This window comes from Ceratosolen solmsi, unplaced genomic scaffold, assembly GCF_000503995.2.
Source record: "Ceratosolen solmsi marchali unplaced genomic scaffold, CerSol_1.0 scaffold29, whole genome shotgun sequence".
Taxonomy (NCBI): domain Eukaryota; kingdom Metazoa; phylum Arthropoda; class Insecta; order Hymenoptera; family Agaonidae; genus Ceratosolen; species Ceratosolen solmsi.
In genome coordinates this window covers 2455555-2478923 of record NW_011948417.1, presented here as the reverse complement: position 1 = coordinate 2478923, position 23369 = coordinate 2455555, and the positions used below count along the sequence as shown (strand labels likewise).

The 23369-nt window shown below is 24.3% G+C and overlaps 1 protein-coding gene across 1 annotated transcript in view; it reads right to left on the bottom strand.

The window, feature by feature from the left end:
- LOC105359627 (peroxidasin homolog) overlaps positions 1-23369 on the bottom strand; it is a 51266-nt gene that overhangs the window by 14789 nt on the left and 13108 nt on the right. The window contains exon 2 of the mRNA XM_011496256.1: positions 14860-15068. Coding sequence (XP_011494558.1) covers positions 14860-15068 — 209 coding nt within the window. The remainder of the gene's footprint in view (positions 1-14859; positions 15069-23369) is intronic.

The window sequence follows — 23369 nt, the reverse complement described above, 5'->3', positions numbered from 1 at the left end:
ACTTTATTCACTGAATATTGACTGTCAAACAATTGATTTTGATGCAATTTATATTTTATTTCTTGTTGTTTGTCACAAATATTAAACTTCGTACTATGACAACCCCTTTATTTCTCTACTTTTTTCATTATTGATTTTTTATATAAATGTGTGTACACTCTTCTTTCAGTGTCTTAAATTCTTATTGAAATTACAAGAATAATATTGAATAATGAAACACGATAATAAAAAGCTTTGAAGTATTAAGTAAACATTTCTCTTACACATTATATAATACTTATAACGTATTATTCATTCTGACTTAAACACTGTCATTAAGAATTGGATTTAATCACATCATAATTCGATTTTATAGGTAATAAAAACTAATTTGATAATCTTGTACTGATTTTTGCAATAATTAAAATTCTTTTCGTAATACATGATTACTGTTTAATTAAATCTATTAAAATTATAAAATTACGACAGTTCATATTCTTATAGATATATTTTTTTAGAAATCATATAATATAAAGAAATAGAATTAACGTACTAGCAAATATTACCATAATAATATATCTACTTTAAGTTGTAAGATAATCTTGTAACTCAATGTATAAATCTAGGATATAAATGAAGGACAATTACTACGACTAATAATGCCATACACTATTTAGTTTTTAATGTAAAATTTTGATATGTTTATATTTATTTTTTTTTTTTAATAGAATGCTTCTGTATCGTAGTAATGTGATATAGATGAAGGAGACTGCATGCATTAATCCGTTGTATAGTGGCGTCCTTACATCGTGTTTGTGGTTAGGTTTATCACAATATAGAGACCGTGTAAATAAATCCTATTTTTCTTATGTTTAACAGAAGGATAACGAAATCTACTTTTGGTGCATATGTGTAGTACGCGCGTGTGCATGCGCAGATGTACTTATGGTCCGAGTGAATGTAGATAGGTTTATGAACTTCGAGTTATATGAGAAATTTATTCCTATAAATAAATTCATTACTCGATTATTGCACGTGAAAATAAAATACAGTTTAAAAACATGCATGGTATGGACAATAATTTAAAAATAAATTAATAAATACTAGCTCGAAATGATATTCCCAGCTATTTTACATCTACCATTCATCATAAATAGTGTTATTTATTTCTAGTTTTATTTATCCTTGCCTCACTTATTTAACAATATCGTTCCATTTTCTCACAATCACATGCAAATTTCATAAATGAGTTTCAACTTATAACATAAAATAGCATATCCTTAACACATTCGAAAATGGGTTTCAATTCTTCTTCGTATCGATTATGCAGTCAAGTGTGTGTCGAGTAAGTTATTTCTTTGTCCGTTTGTCGTGGCTGTTCCGTTAAAATCTACAGCTTTTAGTTAGTTTTATATTCATGCAATTGATCTATAGAATAATTTTTATTGATTTCCTAATATTAAAAGAATCAGAATTATTATGAATAGATATTTACGAAATTCGAGGCTCCGTATTTCCTACTTACTCCATCTCTTTCCAATATCTACGTTCAATAATACAATCTCCAATAATAAGTAAGCACGCTCGCTTTTTTGTCCCGCTAGCTCCGCTATTAATTAAAATAAATATGTACGATTTTTATATAAGTTTGATTTTTATTTATATTGCATTGATTTCGACATAAAATTACAATTAAAAATCCAATACAAATGAACTGTCTGATATTTAAAAGCTTATAAATAAATATTCGTACGTAACTTTGTATTCATCGATTTTTTCATATATACATAAGTATATATTAGCAAGAAGAATTAACTTTTACATTCACCGCCAGTCTAATACGATCGTTCAACATCTAAGGAAGTCATTTATGGGTTGAAAGGAATAAATTGCAGATCACTAATTTTCGGGCGTCAGAGAGACGAGTGTCGCTCAAATAAATTGATTTAGTTACGGGAGCGAGAACAGCATTACGCTGATGGAAGACGTCGTGTGCGAGAAGCCGTAAAATCTGTCTGCTTTTTTTTGTTTTTTTTTTCCACTAAAAAGGTTGTCGACGATGGTTATACTAAAGATCAATAAAAATATCCGTGGGGTATCACCTTCTCATCGCGCTAGTAGAATCATCGGGTCAATGAGGAATTGATAACATCGATCGTTGTAACACACGAATAAAGATATAGGAATAAGGAACGTAGAAAATTGAACGGAAGATAAGGGGCAAGAAATATTAAATTGAAAATATAAGAAAGCTGAGTATTTCAAATAGAATGGAAGAAATATGCATTATCCATAATTCAAATTGATCACACTTATGAATCACTTGCTTATTTTTGCTCGTTTCAATTGATATTGTCGTTTAATATTAATAGCCATAATCGAATAATTGTATGGCTAAAAATTTTAAAACAAAAATTTCTTTTGTCAATCTTTTCTGTTCACGTGCCTTGATGATGTTTATACTTTGATGTTTATACTGAACTGCTGGAGCAAGAAAAGAGCCGAAAGATTTACGATCGGTTAAATCAAGCGTAAAAGCGGTATATAGATGCACTTGCGTGTTAACCAAACATAGAGGAGAAAAGAGAAAGGTTTCGCGACTTGACTATGGCCGTCAAGGGACAGCTATTGTATTACAATTGGTGTTCAACGCTCCTGTACTTGAAAAAGGTGTAGCGATAAGCTTTTCTCTTTCTTTTCAATTTGCAATTTTCAATTTTCTCTATCGCTAAAAATACTCGAATACTTAATATAATACATCAGATTCAATTATACTCAATAAGGCATTTTGGTATAAGGTAAGTCCTTGCGTTCCTTAATAGATTAAAAAAAAAAAAAATTAAATATTAATTCATTTGGAATACATATATCATTATAGAAATTCTTCAACGAGTAGACTTAAAAATGCTCCGTTTCATTACATCAAAATTTTATATATTTAATTTATGCGTATGATTAAAACAAAAAAACAACAAAAAAAAAAACAAAAAAAAACAAAATAAAATAATCAGTATTTAATAAATTTGCTATTTTCATCAATCAAGCTTCATTGTTATTTTGTTGGTGTTAATTGAAAAATTTCTAAGAGTAAATTATTATTACTGATTATTATTTATCGATGTGATCTTTGAATATATTTTAAATAAAATTTTGCATTGATACCGACGTAACTATATGCATTATATTACCGTAATCCACAGGGACCATTCATCACGATCGCATCGTTGTACCGTCTAAATTGTAGACTCTTGAAACTTTCCAATTGCTTTATTGCATGTATATTTATTTCTTATACTTGCAGTGAATGAATAATTTTTATAGAAATAATTGTCAGATACAAAAAGATCACAAATCATAGAAGCCAATATAATTTATACTTTTACATTATGATGTGAAAGACTATGTGATATTCGATTCATATCGATCCGAACCAGCACAACCAAAGTGTTCATAATAATAATACTTTCTCATATATTCTATTCGTAGATTATTATTGCTATATATAAGCACGTGGTGATATTTAAGTATATAAAATAAATTATATTTTACATTATTACAGATTCACAAAACAGTAACAAAAGGATTCATGGGCAATGTTAACAAAAAAAAAAATATATATATATATATATATATATATATATTATACTGTTAGTAAGTTTATTGGATAAAGAGATTTATAGCTTCTTAGGGTAAATGTAAATATGATAAAGTCGAAAAATAAATATTCTTCACAATTATTCAATAGATAGATTAAAATTTCTCTATAAATGACGTATTATCAAGCTCAAATTTAACGCTCATAATTTTATAACGCTCATTTAATATTTCTTTTCACCGAGTATTTTGAATCGTATTATGATTGTATTAAAAAAATTATGTAGAATATTATGGCTAGAACAGCGAAATATCAGAGAATCGATAAAACATTTTCCTCATAAATTCCGGATAAATATAAAGTTGCCATTCGATATTTATATAAAAATGAAATTTTCTTTTATAAGCCTTCTGTTTGAGTAAAAAGTATAAATATACAATAATATATTAGAAGTAACACCTCACTGCTGAAATTCAGCTAAAAACGTCTATTGCAGTATATGACAGTTCACGAGCCCTCCTTTTCCTATGTTATGAGCGTCACTGTCGGGGCGGGTCAGGCCACTCGTTGCAAGGAACAACGCCCTTAGGCAGTGGTAGCCAATGGCATTGGGAGGAAAAGTGGAAATCTACCGGTCAACAGATTTTCATATTTGTGCGTGCGAATTTATCACGATCGATTAAATCATCCTATAAACGCGGAATTGTTCTTAGCAACTGTCTAAATTTAAGCGAATCAGAACAAGATTTCTTCGACGACATAATATAAGAACAGGATAAAGTACGATAAAGTTATCCTATCTACTTATAAGCGCATGAGTCCTTTGTTAATCCACGAGGGTATTATACTTCTTTTAATCAATCATCTCTCAAATGCGTGAAAAAATGTTGAGGGAGCTGTATCCTCTATTTGTTTTTTGTTTTTTTTTTTAAGTGTCCTCTTTCTCTAGAAATATGTATGGAAGAACGAAAACTACACATTGTATATCCACTCCTCTACAATACATTTTTCTATCTGTCGGCAAACTGCATTCCTCTTGGTTTTCAATTTTGCGTTCGTGATACTTGGAATATTAAGCTGCCCTCTACGAAAGACAGTTTTAACAGAATCGCATTATTTCGCATTGGCAACAATTTCATGTTTTTTTTTTTTTTTTTTTTTTCACAGACCCAGTTCCACTCCACTCTCTGGCTACCCATGAATTATGACGATCGAATGACTACTCGAATCCGTGCCATGTAAACACACAGCTCCTTGTTCACTAGTCCCATCTCCCTTGCAGCATCACAACACTTTTCTGTATCTAAATTTGGAAGAAATGGCAATCTAACATAAAACGAACAAAATATTCACCCATTTGTGCTCCTTCTTACACAAACCCACACACCCACATACGTGTGTATATCGAAGTACAAAATTATGCTGCATTTATATATCATTAAGGTTATAAATACAATTCTAGTAGTTCTTGTTTTTATATTATGTAAAGAAAGCTTACTGACGGATATAAAAATGTAATCCCTTACTGTTGATAACAAATAAAATAGTGAATTTGTGCAATACGTATTATTAATAAAATATACTTCATGTAAATAAAATGTCCGAGATTTACATTTTATTAAATTAAACTTTACATAAACAGATTTTTACAGCAAATAACATGAAATTTCTTTTCGTATAATAATTAGTTTCGTATAATAATATTTTTTTTATTATTATTCGAATGATATGAGGTTGTACTGTTCAAATTCATTAAAATATGAAAGAGAAACAATTAAATTATGTATAATGTAATACTTATTTAACTTTATGTTTAATTTACAAAAAAATTTCATTTAAAATTTATTCATAAAAACTGTGATATCTCATATAATTTTTACGAATAAAGTAATTGTATAAATGTAAGGTAAATGAGGTTTTACAAGAATACTGCAGAAATATAATTGCAAATGTATGTACTTTGAGGGTTGGTTAGAAATATAAATCTTTATCAGACTTACATTATTTTTCAAGGAATTAATATATAAACTCCAAACTGAAATCTATGAGTATATTAGTAAATATAATACAGAAAACTGCTTGTGTTATATTATTTTTATTTAAATGATGTATAAAAACTACAAGATTATAACGCGAACAAAAGTTTGTTTTTATTTAAAAAAACTTATTTCTCGTATTAATATATAATCATATATTTATGATTCCATTAAAAATATTTCTCATTTTATATATTTATTATTGATGACTATTTGAATTTATGTAAATTTTTGTTTGTTTTTTTTTTCTGTTTTGAATAGAATTTTCATTGTAATAGCAAAATACAATTTTACTATTGATTTTATAATTTTGAACAACTGCACCACAGACGATTACACTTAAAGTGATTGTGAAAAAATTTAATTTATAATAAAAATCAATATTAAACAAAGTTAAATCATTAATAATTTGAAATTTTAAACAAATCTTTTAACCAACTATCTTATCATAATTAATGTTAAGTTCGCTGCAATTCAACTGCAATGAAGTAGTCATCTATCGCAAAGAACTACATTAGAATTTTATTTGTAAGACATATGATACGTAAATGCACGATAAGTAAATGATTGAATTTTTCTTACTTATCAGTGTTACCGATTATTCCCTCGATTTATTTTACATACATAACTACGCCCTGAAGCCATAAAATTTGCGCTTAAGTTAAGCTTCTTCTCGCATTTTTCTCTTCATTTTCAGTCTTGCCGAAAACACAACTACCTCGGAACCCCTGTTTATGACAATATTTAGGGATCATGACAAAATCCTCGACTCGACGGTTGACCTACATGAACAGTGCTACTATTGCGAGATTGTCGGGTCCAGCTCACGGCACAAATCATATCCAAGTGTAACAGAGAAATAGAGGAGGAGGAGGAGAGAGTAAGAGAGTAAGTTTCTTTTTTTGCTTCATTTCCTAAATGGCGTGTAAATACATATTTTCGCTGAAATGTTAGAGATTTACGATTGACTCTGGAAAATAGTCCGCGGAATATAACAAATCGGCCTTTTGTTTCTTTTGTTCAGAGTTTATTATTCAATGAAAAAGTTTGACTCGTTGAATGATAATAAATGAGCGCTTGTAGCTAAAATATTTAAGCTTTACTATATTCGTGCACTGCGAATTCGTGCTTAAGTTCTAACTCTTTTAAAATTCTTAGTAGCAAACGCAGACGTACATTAAGATTTATGGTCACCCAAGCGAATTTGTTGAGAACAAATAAACTAAAATTAATCATAATAAAATTAAAAAAAAATAAATACAATGATAAAATAAAAATTTTCATTAAGATGTAAAATCTTTGATATTTGTTAGTGTCATTTTATTAAATGCCTATAAACAGAGATGATATGTAACATTGTATTTGACGATAAAAGGATGATTAATAGATAACAAATATAAAAATAAAATTCGCTTCTACCGTACATACAACCTAATACTAATAAGATAAAAAATTACATTATTTATTAAAATATATTTTCATATATATATATATATATATATATATATATACATATAGATATAAATAAGTCTCGTTTGAATGCTTATTTTAAATAAAAATTATCTTAAGGTATGTATAATATTTTTATGAATTTTAAAATTTTTTCTGTCAAATAAAATTAATTTTTCAATGTGAATTAATCATATATAAAACAGTTACTTTAAAAAATAACAATATAGAAAATTTCTTATTTTTTTTACTATACTTAGTATAGCAATTAATATATTATTGATTTTTCACTTTAATGATTACATTTTTATAGTATTCCTAAAGGTGTATTAAACGTTGTAACTTTTAATCTTTTCCAGAAATTTTAATAAAATATTTGAATATATCATTTTCCAAACTTATTAAATATTATAACAAATATTTTTAATATATATATAATGTTACTTAATATAAAACATATAAAAAATATATATGATTTATGATTTTCTTCCGACAAAATTTTATTTTGGTTCAGATGATACCCATAAGATTTATTCTTATGTAACCGATGTTCTATAAAATCATTTTTGGGTCGTTATAATTAAATATTTTAATAACGAATTTAAAAGAAATGTATCTTTATTTTATATATATATATCTATTTTTTATATATGTATATATAACTTATTTAATTCATAGTCAGTTTTATAAATATTCAATTTTAAATTAGTCTACCGAAAGTGATATTTTCACTTCATTTATCATATAGAATTATGTATCCTCACTTTTTCTGAGTTTACTTATAATCAATCTTATTTTATGATATACTCTTTACAGAAATTGTTACACATTTTTCATTTTGATATCGACTGAAAAAATACTTTTTAAAATAATAATAAAAGTAATTGTAGTTTGATGAAATATAATTTTGAATTTGATCGATTTTGAATTCTCGAAGCTTTGATTTTCTCATTAATTTCAGCTTAATTCCTTTATTTGATACAAACACACACGCGCACGCACGTACGCATGCACACACAGCGCACACAACGCACACGACGCACACGACGCACACGGCTCACACGACTCACACGACGCACACGACGCACACGACGCACACGACGCACACATATACTAAAAATAATTATGTGTTGCAAGCCATTTTTATATGGCTGTATGCTTGTTTTATGCAGGTTGGTAGAATGACGGTAATAATCCAGAGAGCCTTATAAGGCTTATGCACAGCTTATCTATATAGGACTGAACTTCCGTCAGATTTAATAAAATAATAGGCCTTGAAATTATCCATGTCGTGATTTTTCGATCGACTTAGCTTAAATAACACTCTATATGTTATATGTAATGGCAACCGAAGTATGATATGTAAAAGGGAAAAAACATTATTTAACAGCAGAATAGTAAGCAGCATCCCATCCATATTTAGAAAATAAAAAACCCGAGGAATTCGTTAAAGTTCGTATTCGAAGACTGAATTTGTCGAAATTCCTTTCTTTTTTTTTTTTTTTTTAATTTTCTTCACAATTATCAGATTGTCACGATTTTAATTATTATAGTAATTACAACGGTAATACGTATCACTTATTCATAACACTTTTATTAGTATTTATTAATTATAATTATTTTCAATGATAAGTATTTTATTCTTTAGAAATATTTAAGATCATTATAAATTATTTGATAATCGATGATTAACATATAACAAATATAGTGTTTGACGTTAAGCTGACTGAAAGAGAAATGAATTAATATAACATTTTTTCTTTTATATTGGGCGTACATAATATCGATTAAATATAGAATAAAAATATATGGTTTTAATGTTTAAAACATTTTTATTAATCACTGAATGTATAATAAATTTGAATTCTAAAATTATCCCACTACATTATAAAATAACTAATTATACATTCTGTTAAGATAAATTTGCATAATTTTTCACAAAACAAAATAATTCAATAACTGATATCAACTTTACATTACAAAATACTTTATCATTTGTATAGCAAATGTAAATGTAAGGCTACTAATAATATATTCACGAATACAAATCGTTTGAAATTTTAGTTATTATTGTCTGTAATTTAAAATTCAAGAGCCTAAAACGAAACTTCTGAAAATATAAAAAAAGATTTAATTACTTATAGAATAATAAATCTTAAATAAATTTTATTTCTTTACTAAATGTCCTCTGCTTTACGAATATTATGTATTGATTCATAGAAAATTAATTAGAATATAAAAAATTATTATAATTATTAAATATGCGTACTTAATATTATTAAAAATAATTTTTTCATTTTATTTTATACCTATTTTTGTAAATACGTAAGTATATAAGGTTCATTATTGTCTTCAAATAGATTTAATCGTAATATTATTCTTATTCAGATTTTTAATATAAAAATTTACAAAGTTGTTAAAGTTCGATTACGAAGTAATTTGCGAACTTTCCTGTACAAATTACTTGATTCGGCATTGATTTTAAATGTGCTCCCGAATCTTTAATACAGTAAAATAGCAGTCTATAGTAATTTAAAATTCTGCTATCTCTCACAACTTTGTGTATCTTGATAAAGATTTCTTTATTTTTAGTTTGAAAACAAGAGATTTTTTTCAATGTTATCGAACATCTTTATACAAGGATTATTGTATTAAAGTAATTTATTAAAAGAATTTTTCATGAAGAGATATTCTGTGTAATACCAAGTATTCATGCAATTTTATGTATTAGCATTTGATGTATTAATAATACTTCAAATCAACATTATCTTCGTAAAAGCTGAATGTTATATTTTATTGTTACTAAAATGCTCGAAACTTTACAATTAAGATTATTAAATGAAATTTTAAGCATCCTAAATTTATTAAAAATTTAATTATGTAGGAAATAAAATAGTTATATTTCACGTCCATCAACGCAATTTAAGCTTAAGAAAAATACTTTATTTATTAAAATAGACGAAAAGTTTATTGATTCATTATAATAAAATATTTCAGTTACTTAAAATTATATTATTGTATTTTATACAATATTTACTAAACCTATCAGTCTCATCTAATTTGCTTGCTTTAATACTTCTTCAATCGTACATAATATTTTTCAACAACCATTTTCTATTACACAAGATCGATTCATATTTTTTATTTGTTTTATAGATCAATTAGAATAAACAGTAAAGTCCATATCACGTTCTCTTAAAAATAAGAATATGAATGTAGTGAAAGTTCTAAACATTTTATTTTCAATCTATATTCTGGATCAGACTCATTTCTACTTTTTAAATTGATATACATTTTTTCAAAAAAATTCCATCCTAATAAATTCAAAGAAAATAATAAAAAATTTTATAAATTTAATATATGAAATATTTCCCCTTGAAATTCATGTATTAATATTCTCTGCACTTTTTGTGTATAGAGAGCAAATCACATAAATTATTAAAAAATAATCAGATATTAATATTAAAATTTTTAAATTCCTTTTATTTAGTAAATTCCTTTTATCTATTCATTAAATAAAAGTTAAATAATAAAAAGATCTAAATTTTAATATAAATTATAATTTTTTAATATGATTATTCAAAAACATTCCCAATATGAAAATGAATAAAATTTTCTTAAATAAAATATCTTTTAAAGAATGAAAATTTTGAAATGGTAAAAATGGAAAATATAATTAGCAAATAATTACTTTGTGTGCTAATTATTTATAATACATTTAGCACAAAAATATATACATGTTCAATATTATTTTAATTAATATAATGTAATTATATAATAAATTCATTATTTAATATTAATTATATTTAAATTTGAATTAAATGTATGTATTTATAATTAAAATAATTATTTCAAAAGTGTATATAAATGTCTGCAAAGTCTGGGCACAATGTTTTAGAAATTTTCCAGTTAATAAACTTAATTTTTAAATATATTCCAGTAATATATATATATAGTAGTCATCGTATAATTTATTTTTTTAGTATCTCATTAGTAAATTTTAAAATTATTTTACTATAAGTTTTTTAATATTATAATTTTATTACATTTATACATTTTATCCATTCTGAGAAATGAAACTATTTTCAATTTTAAGGAAGTTCATTAGTAAATTCATGCTGCAGCTTAATATATTGATACTTGCTTTTTTGTTTAATATTTTGAAAATGAATTAACTTTACATAAACCACGGAGATGTAATAGTTAATTATTTGAAGAAATATCTTTAAATAAGAGTAAATTGAAAGTGTAACTATAAATATTGTCATTTTTCAAATTGTATTCTATTATAATGTAAAATTTTTAATGTTATAATTTTTTAGGAATTTACTTTAAATGCATTTATTCTCGAGTGAAACACAGTTCACTCATACAAGAAGTGCACATACTATAATATATTAAAAATGGAAAATTCCAATTTCTCGATCTTTATCTAAACTATTAAGGCTCATATTTCAAATACGCTATCCAGTTCATAAATAAATGTATATACACATTTAGATCTCGACTACAAATTCTTGTATTCCAGCTGGCATTTTTCATCGATCTCCTGACCCACACAGGATGATAGTCCCTTAGGAATATGCGCAGGTATGATGACTAGTGATATAAAGAAAAAAAAACGTAGATATGATGATATATTTAGGAAAAAAGAGAAAATGATAGGGAGAATCGAACCATATTCTTTTCAGGTAAAGCTACTGGGAATATGATTACTGAATGGACGCAGGCAGGGATAAAATTGAGTTTTGCTACACTTTATATCCTGCCAGATGCGACAGTTGCTTAATGTCCCAATTGACCCCGAGTAACTCATTTAGTTTTGAGTAAATCATTATGTTCATGCTAATGGAAGTAATCTCTGTAAAGGATTTGAATAATTTTAGGCATCTGTACTGAATAAGTGTTAAATAATAGAATATGATATAGTAAGTATTGCAAATTAAAATTACAAGTGAATGGATGGGAAAACTCGATGAATGGTAAGTAAAATTACATATTTTTCCTAAAAATCTATAATAAAAAAATTCTTATGTTTGCGCGTAAATATTTAATTTCGTAAAACTGAATTCAAACATAAATTTATTGGATTCATTTTTAATATTTTTCCATTATATTAATAAAATTCTTTATTTCTCTTTATTTAAGCGCAGTATTTTAAATTAATTAAAAATAAAAATCTGTACGTAGTTTATAACAAACACGCGAACTTTTTTTTCTATATTTTGTTAATTTAGAAATTATTATTTGAATTCGTAATTTTTAATTTTTTTTTTTTTTAAGTTAAACTTTTTTTTTATTTGCAGTAAAAATAATACGTTATTTCAATTAAATATATATGTAATGAAAATATATTGAAATATTGAATCTGAATATTACATAATAATACTTGTAAATGCTGACAAACGTACTATGAACATAGAGAATCAAATTTTAAAAAAAATTATATTAATTAATTACCTCATGATATAAAATGTCTTATATCTTTCTCTCGTACTCTCCCTCTCTTTCACGCACACTCATTAGAACTGACTTTGCATATACATTTTCATGAACAATTTATTGTATGGTAGTCCATTGACTGCATGGGTATTTAGTAGTGAAATTGCAAGTTTAATGTAATATATCAATGTTTTAGTTGGATTAATTCAAAATTCTGTTGTTGAAAATTTATTTTAGGTGCAAATTCTCCTTAATTTAAAATATTTAAATATTTTTTGTATAAATATGTATAAAAAAGTATTTTATCTATCTAGAATAAATTAAATATAAGTTCATTTACAAGTTCGGATGCACGATAGCGAGTTTTCGCTTCGAATACAAACTGAAATTGTGTTAGTCTGGTAACATGATTTGAAGGAAAGCAAGGAATAATTTCATGAACAATGATACTAATGAAGTAGCTTACTTAATAAAAAAAAAAAAAAATGCAAGTTACAGAATATAAGCTTTTTAAGGCACTATTTTTTAATGTAATGATTTAGTTTTTATTTTTTAAATCTGCAAAATTTTCGCAATTTGATAGTTTTATATCTAGAAAAGCATTATTATATTATATTTTCTAAAAACATTATAAAAGCAATTGGATTCTAATGAACAGGAATACTTTAAAGTTACACATAATCTATATTTATCTATTGTGAAGTAGGATTAATTAATTAATTTTAGGATTTGAATAAACCAAAATATAAGGTATAATGAATTTTTAAAGATAAATTTTAAAAAATATTGCAAAATGTTTAATTTTTTTATTATTCAATATAATTAATAATATTTATAATTAATTTTAATCATTTCACACAATTTTCTTTTTACGAAAATATTTAGAAATACGTTGGACAGTAAGATTTTCAGTTTTATAACATTTAAAATAAATATACTTGTATTCCAATAGGCAGAATAAAAGAATATTGGCCTATTGAAAAATTTATAAACATAATTTAGATTATTACTACAGGTATTCATTATTTTATACATTTATAATATAAAAATTTACGTGTTAACATGTTTTGTGAAATTACATAGAGAAGAATTTATGAATATATAATTCTGGTGTAGTATATTTAATTCTACATTATTGAAAATATTAGTATTAGTGATAAAGACTTAAATTCCTGTTTGTAACTTAAAGTTAAAGTTATAATTGAAATGTAATTATAAATAATATTATTAGCATATATATGCATACAGAAAAAAATGTGTGTGCGTGTGCGTGCGTGCGCGTGTGTGTGTGTGTTTGTTTGTGTGTGTGCGCGCGAGCGCGCGTGTGCTTAATTAATCATAACAATAATAATATTGCAATATCTTGAACTAGAGTACAGTTATCTGCTATTAATATGAAAAAGTGTATAGAGTTCATACCAGATGGCAAACTTTCTGTAAAAATATGACCTAAATTCCTATTATGCCAATTTCTGATTTCTCAGAATGATATAGAAACTGTAAAAAACAGTTGAAATTTAAATCAAATATATAATATCTTATTTGTCAATAGTATTTTTCATAATATTCTACAAAAATTTTTGATTATATGATAAGTTTATTATAAAAAATTTTTGTAATATTTATGAAGTTGCCATATATTAATTTCATTATTAATAACAACTAGTTAAAAATTTGTATTTGAATGTAATGATTTTTATTAGTTGTAAATGTTTTTTTATACCCAATACATTAATTATCGCTTAATAAATTCAATTACTCAAAAACTAATACTAAACTAATTATAAGCGATATATATAAAAAACGGATATTTCAATTTTAAATATATATATATATATATATATATATATATATATATATATATATTTCATATATATGTCACGGATTTTAAAATTTATTTAACAAATCATCTAATTAAATTTAATTATGTAATCGAAAATTTTAATTATTTTTATATAATCCGTGAACATTGTCAACCATTAGTCAGGCAATGGAATAAGCTGGTACATTAAATCTCAAAGGTACAAAGAGAAGTTTTATACTAATTTATTAAAAAAATATATATATACTTGCATATATTATAATAAATGATGAAAAACATAGTTAACAATTGTAGCGATATTAAATTTTCATGAATTGATTAAAAAGAAAAATTCGTTACAATTTGTAATGCTATCAATGAACGATGATCGACGATACTAAGAATATGCACATATAAATCTTATACCGTTAAGGAAAACTAATCCATAACAATTCGGCGAGAAGTAGATGTAAAATAACGAATAGATGAATGCAATTGATCTTAAATCACAGTATCTGTATAAATACATGTGAAATGTTGATAGAGCTTGTACTCACCGTCTTATCACCTAAATTGCGTACGCGACAAGTAAGGTAGGCCGTTTTGCCAACCAATGCCGTGACATTTGTTGACTGCATGAGGTCGAAGCCCGGCTCGGGTTTCAACTTATGGCCGACCGTAGCGTCGAGCAGCTGCTGTCGCGGTCTACTAACACTTGAGTGCCTCTCCACGTTATCCATCGTTCGATCATCCAGGCTCAAGGTGTCTGTAGATAATCATAAGAAGGAGAAGGCGTTACATTGTCTGCACGTTGTATGGGAATTTGTGATTGTCAAAGGATCTAGGTTGATGAATTTCCGATAGAAGTTTAATTTGCCGACTAAGGTCAAACGACTTTTTCTATTATGCTATTTACGTAATCTGATGATTTTTTTTAAATAACTTAGGAAAAATTAATACGAATGACGTGTCAAAATTTTTTTACATGTATAGATAATTTTTTTTATATACGTATCAAATTATAAGCATATGGCAGTATATCAGTGTATACGGACATTTTATTAAATCATATATAGAATGTGATTTGTTAAATTAATGATTTAAGGGAGAACATAAAATTATTGATAAAACTACTACAATTCTATTGTATTTTATGTACCATATTTAACAAACACGTAAAGTTCGACAAAATTATTTAATTACTATTTAATATGTACGAATAATCATCGAATATAATCGTGAAATATATATTAATAATGAAACATTAATAATAAATAAAAATGAAATGTATATGTATTTTTTAAATATATTTATTATTCTATTATTCTATTATATTATTATTATTAATTTAATCTTTTGTATTTATATATATTCAATGTTATTGAATAGATTGGAATTCTAATGATAATTAAGAGCTCTTTTAGGAATTCATAGAGGACTTCTATGTTTAGAAAATATAAATAGTCGCCATTATAATGAATGTAGTACAAAGAATCTGATGAGTGTTTATAAGAATATTAGTTTGAACGGTTGAAATATTTATCAATTTAAATATTGCATAGATTAATCTATATTGAGACAGTGATTTCAAAAGTTGAGATGTATGAATAAACTTAATGTAAATATTGAATATAAAAATTTATCTATTAATGCCATTATCTCTAATAGAAAAAAAAGTTATTCTTTCAAAAAAGCTTTTAAAAATATTAGGCTCTATAAATTATAAATTTTTATTTACGAAGCATCATTTATTGGTATAAAAGTTATTTAATTTCAATAATAAAATTTTTATTAAATTTAACTACACAACTTTTAACGGCATATCAAACATACCGATTATAAAATATTTATCTATATGAGAGAACAAAAATTGAAAGCTGGAATTTTTTTATAATCCAATTAAATATAATAAATCATTCTTATTTTCTTATTTAGTTAAAAAATATAAAAAAGAAAAAAATAATGCTTACGAGATGTCATTGGAGACAATTTTATATAGTATGGTGAAAGCTGTAATGTCAACGATTTATCTTTGTAAAATTTTAAAATGTTATAAATTGGTTTTGAAAAACTATAGCGAAAGCAATCATAGCGCGATGCTTTTAAATTTTGATATATTAATAATCATGTACATCAAATAAAAATAAATAAAAACACTGTATATTATTAAAACATAAACAACATAAAATCTTTTACAAACTTCAAAATTTAACGCTATAAACTGACCTCGAACGTTATAATGAAAAGGACATATAGTTTCAAATGAGTGTATATGTGTTAAGTGCGCGCTTCCTTCTGTACTAACAATGACTCAAGATAAGAGTATTAGGTAATTCAAGCTGTATATTTATAGTTATAATATTAGTGTCAAATTGTGCATAATGTACTGGCTTTTTGGGGTTGTGTGCATGAAGTTCAGTCTGTGGTGTCATGAAACACATTAAAATTACATAATTTATTTAAATATTAATATAAAAAATTGTTTTCACGTATATTAATTCCAAACTTCTTTCCTACAAATAAACTGATTTATAAATTATTTTTCTTAATAATAAAGGTATTTGTTTTTTTTTTAATTCCAAACACAAAATACTAAAATATTTTAGTTTTAGTTTAATAAATACGAATAAATGACTAAATTTATAAATATATAAATATGTAAAGAAATATATATATATATATATATATATATATGCACACGCAGATTTAATCTTATATATATATATATATATATGCACTATTCATTAAAAAATTTTTATCACTATTTAAATAAATAATCGTATTTAAAGAATTGATGATAATATAGAAGAATATAATTTAATGATATACGCAGATTTAATCTTATCTATATTTATATATATATATATATATATATATATAATACCTTATAACGGGAATCTTTAATACTCTTGATTAATTTTTCAATGGTATAACGAACTAGTGAATGTTAATTTGGCTCAAATGGTTAAGAACTTATATTGAAATAATTCAAAACTATTATTAGAGAAAAAATATATAAATTACATATATTATATAAATAACGATTTACATAATTTTATTTTTAAAAGTGTAGTATAATGGACTAAATGATTGATACTTCTTATTATCAGTCATGGCAGGAATAAGAATAACTTTTCTTCACTAAAACTCTAGAGTAAGAAATAAAAACACAAGAAAGAATTTAAAAGAATTCGTTATTGAAAATGATATTACAAGCTTATGAATTTTACAAAAAAATTTTATTTATACTATATATTATTATTATCTGCACTATAAATATGTCTTTACTAAATATTGTTAAAGTATTACCGAATATTGAAGAAAGATTAAATAATATATAGAAATGTAACCTTTATCGTGACTTATGATAATAGTGGTCGATGCATGCAATAACTACGAATGTAGTAGTTTCATTCGGAAATTAGGAAACACAGATTTGTTATAGATTGTAGATAATTGAATATAATATAGGAATAGAACGGATTTATTTAAAATATAATATTCATTAAAAAATTTTTATCACTATTTAAATAAATAATCGTATTTAAAGAATTGATGATAATATAGAAGAATATAATTTAATGATATAGAGTTTATTACTTTAATTTTTTATTATATATATATATATATATATATATATATATATATATATATATATATATATATATATATATAAATAATGTCATTTACAAATAGATTTTTGTAAACATTAATTGAAAATAGTTTAAAATTTAAATAGTTTAATAAAATTACCATTTTGACGGATAATCATTAATGTTACAGTTTTTTAATATAGTCAAATCTTTTATTTTCAATTTGAATAATCGTAAAAATTAAATATTTTATGATTTTGTGCATAATCAATAAAAATATAGCTTATGTATTATATTCATGAATATTTGAAAATTAGAATTTTTACATTTATTTCTATAATTTACATGGCAAGTGAAAATATTTTAACAAATTATAAAGAAATGTTATTTATATATTTTGTTACGAAACAGTTGACGTTTTATTTAAAAACAAATAACACGATTGTATTATTTATTAACATTTAAAAATACTTTTGCAATGTTCCAGTATTAAAAATAGAATAGTAAAACTTAATCTAATGAATTGCCATGAGTCTTTTGCTCTTTATGTTATTCAATTGAGACACAAAAGAAAACAGCTTTTTATTCTGCTAATTTAATATCTTTTGAAATTTTCAATTTTCGTAAAATATTTAATTTAAAACAAATTTCAGAATTCGAAGAAAATATAACAATGAATAAATAGGATAAATAACTACGTAAATAGTTTTAGTTATATTTTGCACATTTTGAGCATAAAAAAACTTTACAAAAATAAGTTATTTTTTGAAAGATGACTATTTGTTTATACAAATTGACACTACTTTGCTTGATAAGCATAATTAATATATGTTTGAAATAATTTGTAGCTTCTTTTAATATTTCAATATAATACTTATAGAAATATTTTCTTTCGAGATAAATTATATTTATAAATTTGTCCGTTTTTATTTATTTAATAGTAGTAGTGATGTAATTAATATATAATTATCACTTTCAGTATTCGAATATAAGTTCCATGCGTACAGAATTTAATATTATTTATATAAAACTAACTTAAAACATAGTCCAATTTTTTTTGTTAATTCTAGCAATATTTTAAAAATATTATCCCTTTAGTTACTTTCGTATATTTATTAAAATAATAAATTAATATAATATATGGTAATTATATAGTAGATAATTAACTTCGCAGTTAACTTATATAATTTATATAAGTTTCATATTTTTGCTTTTAACTAATTATAGAATAAAAAACTTCAATGAATGAGTTATAAATTGGACCTTAGCTAAAATCTTAGAGCATAAAAAATTCCATGAAAACCTATTGGCTTATAAAGATATATAAAACATTATTATAAATAATTAAGATGATGAAAAACTTATAAGAATGGTTTTGGTATTTTCATTGAATTATAGCTTGTGTAGTTGTTGGCAATCAAAGTAATATTGTAGTTAGTATCGTCACGTGCTCACGGCAAATAAAGTCTATAATTTACAAGTAAATACATGGGTTAGCTACGCCTTATAAGATAATCTAAATTAATTTTCTTAACCTACAAAAGAATTTATGTTTTTGATTTTACAAGCCCTTAATATGCGTGACAAACTTTAGATCAGAACGTACTACTTTTGAAAATATGCAGTTTTTTTCATTGTTAACTTATTTATATCTGATATACGCATATAATTACATAAACTGCATTTATATTCACTGCGAGATTATAATAGATACATGGTACAACTTATTTATAAATCAAATGTTGCGTGATAAATTTAATTATCATGTATTTCTTGTTGATTGTAACAAACGCTTTATTATCCCTAATATAACTATAATCACCCAAATTTAATGTTTACTAAAAGTAATTTAATATATATTTATTCATTCATGACAATTAATAAGCATTATGAAAATTTCCCTAGTAATATCATTTACACGAAGTATAAGCTGAATTGTTTAAATTAAATATAACTAGATAAATAATGTACGATGAAATAATTGTTTATAAAATAATTTAAATATATTATATATAGGTGTATTAAAATCGGCAAACCGTTAAATATTCGAAATTTATCATATAATCACTTGGATGAGAATGAGAATTTAGCATCAGAATTTCAATTTTATTGAATAAAACCAAAGCATTACCAATGCACAATTTCTTTCATAAAACAATCATATGCTTTATACACATTTATACAATCAATATTAAATATACTTACACGACAAATGTGCATTTAATGTTTTTGTCACATGTTGATAAAGATATCTCAATTGTATAAAGAAAGTGTAATGAATTTTTATAATATATTTAATTAAAATGTTTACAGTATGCGCTCATCGTAATTATTATCGGGCTGAATAGCTACGAGTGGTTGTGCGTTGAATTATGTATACACTTATGTGTAATTTAATATCTGAGCATTTATTGCCTATCACAATATATCACATACAATTCATTGTTCTAAGGCCAGTTGGTGTATGTTTCAAGAGGTACCTCCGCTAACTATATATGTTGTTTATTATTCTAATCCTCATTTTATAAGCCTTGCTTTTGAAATTTCGTAAGCGCGTGTTTCATGAACTTTTGAGAGTTGTATTTCATTGATTATATCGGTAATTGTAGGATTACATTATATTTTTATGATTTTGTGACAAATGTCGCATAAGTTATATGATTCTTTTAATATAGAATCTATTAAAAGAATAATAATAATATTGAATTCGTAATTAAAAAGTATTATAAATATTTTATGTATAATTTATATAAATTATATATAAAAAATTAACCGTTGATATTATTTCAATGATATCTTTTTAATTTAGAATAATACATACAGTGTTATTATTATTATATTATAAAATTATTTTCAAATATTATGAAACATACTTCACGGTGATTTAATAAGTAGTTGCGAGTGCTTGTATTGAATTGAAATTTAAAATTTAAAAGAAAAAAAATTTACGTTTCATTATGTTTCGAATGAATAAAGCAATAATATCATCGTAATCATTTAACAAAACTATTATAATCTTAAAAATAATACATTTAAAATTCATAAAGTGCAAAATCATGAAGTGATTTCTATGTAATTAATAAAAAAAACGAATCCTTTATTTTTTGATACAGTATATAATCGATACTATAAGTAAAAACATTAATTATTTATTCTCGTAATTATAAATGATAGATATTAGATTTGGATTAATTTTTTTTTTTTTTTTTTCATTTCTTACCTATATAAATACCGAGTCAATAATATAGATTCAATAACAATCTGTATTTTATTAAACTCTTTCTCATAATTAAAAAAAAAATCTATTATAACTTAGAAATGCGGAGATTACTTTGTGTTTGTCGAATACTTGGAATGTCAATAATAAAATTATCTCTAAATATTCAATTAAATCAAAGCTGAAAATTACATTTTTACCTGTAATTTATATTTTCTGCGTATAGTATATAACCCCAGTAATGTCGTAAAGATTTATCACGAAACCTTATTACCAAGTGTAATTTCCTAGCGTTTTGTTATCAGACGATATGGTACAACGACACTACAAGGCGTTACGACTATGATCCCTTCGTGAATGCAATAACATAGACAACCCTTTAAACGAAGGCGAATAATTAGTATTATTCCTTGGAGAAAAAAGTACACATATAGATAGATAGATTGAAAGAGAGAGAGAGAGAGAGAGAGAGAGAGAGAGATTTTAGTGTAATTTGGTACAGCACAGAGTTACTGTAGGGTGGTTACTACATAAAAGCAAAGTCGTAGTTGCTTCTACTCTCTCAACTCTACTTGAGAATACATTCACAATCAAGAACTTCAAAGATAAATATGAAAACTGCTACGAGCTTTTCACCTTATCTTTTTAACAAAATAGTGTTTTCTGTTGTCCTATTAATTAATTGATAGGAAAACTCAAATAGTTAGGTAACGTTGAGAAGAAGAAAAAAAGAATGAACAAGATGGATGCATCGCGTAAGAGAGATGAATATCACGAGATTAGTAGGTGAGAAAATATGTATTTGCTGAAGGGAAATTTACAGTATGATGTATGCACAAGTTATATATGACAACGTATAGGCGCGCTAGGAATAGTTGCTTATCGAATTAGAGAGCAAATCCTTAATCAAGAAACTGGCTAATGTTCTCACTTAGAATACAATATGTCTTACAGTTAGAATAATAATCAGTGAAAAAGTGATATTTATAAAAAATATTTCTTATCTATGGTGACCAGCACAATAAAAACATTTTTATTTTGTAGCAGACTATGATAGATAATTAAATAAGATCATTTTTTTATGGACATCACTTTTTATATGGAAAAACAATTTTTCAGTTTTTTTTTTTTTTTTTTTTTAAATATCAATATATAATGAGAATAATTCTTTAATCGAACTTCTTAATATCATATTTAACCAAAAAATTTCAGTTCCAATTAAGTCATTAGTACTCTTAATAATTTTTATGTTAAGATATTTTTAAATATTCAATTTATATAATTGTCTATATATCACACACTCAATTATGTAAAAATTTAATCAATCATTAAGAATATAATTTAGAATTTCAAATAGAACTGTATATTTTTTATTGTATTATTTTATGCTTACGAGATAAAATGAAATTGCTGATAATAATCGATTATAACAAAAGGAGTAATCATAAAAAAGTTATAGCTATGTACAAACATTGATAAGTGCGGTAGTGAAAGCGTTTTTATAATTATATCATTTCCTGATAGCGATAAACTATTGTTTTTATTTAATAGTAAATTCCAGTTCATTAAATAATTATTTCAATTTTTTAATTGTATCGGAAACTATTGCCTTTATAAGCCTATAATTTATTTTTAATATTAATAAAAAATATTATAGCGTAAAAAATCGAACATATAATTATACATAAATTTGCTATAAAACTTATAAAAATAAATTTATTGATCACTATTTTATTGAGTATTTATAAGATACAATTTATAAATTACTATTGCACATTTAGCGTTTATAAGTAAATGACGAACAATTCGTTCAGAAAACGGAGTACGAAATCATTTTTTAGATCCACGAAAATGTAAGTTTACATAATATTATCTCACCTATAGACAATTTTGACACAATTGTAATTGAAATTTGCATGTATGTATATAATTGTTGAAGATTTATTATCTTTAAGGGACATGAAAATGAAATATAATGTATGGAAAATGGAAATCATCAATAATCATCGATAATGTTTCTTAAAATGTATTGAAATATATTCAATTTGACATGAACTATTTAAAATATTAATATTAATAATTTTTAGCACATTATTAATATTGGCCTTTATAAAATAATTATTAAGAAACTTGATTATTTAATAAGTATCATTTTACGATTTATTCGCATCTTAATCAATGATAATTGTAATTGAAATTCTTATGGCATAATGTTTTTTTAACTGGAACAATTGAAACTGTGAAGATTCCAATCGTA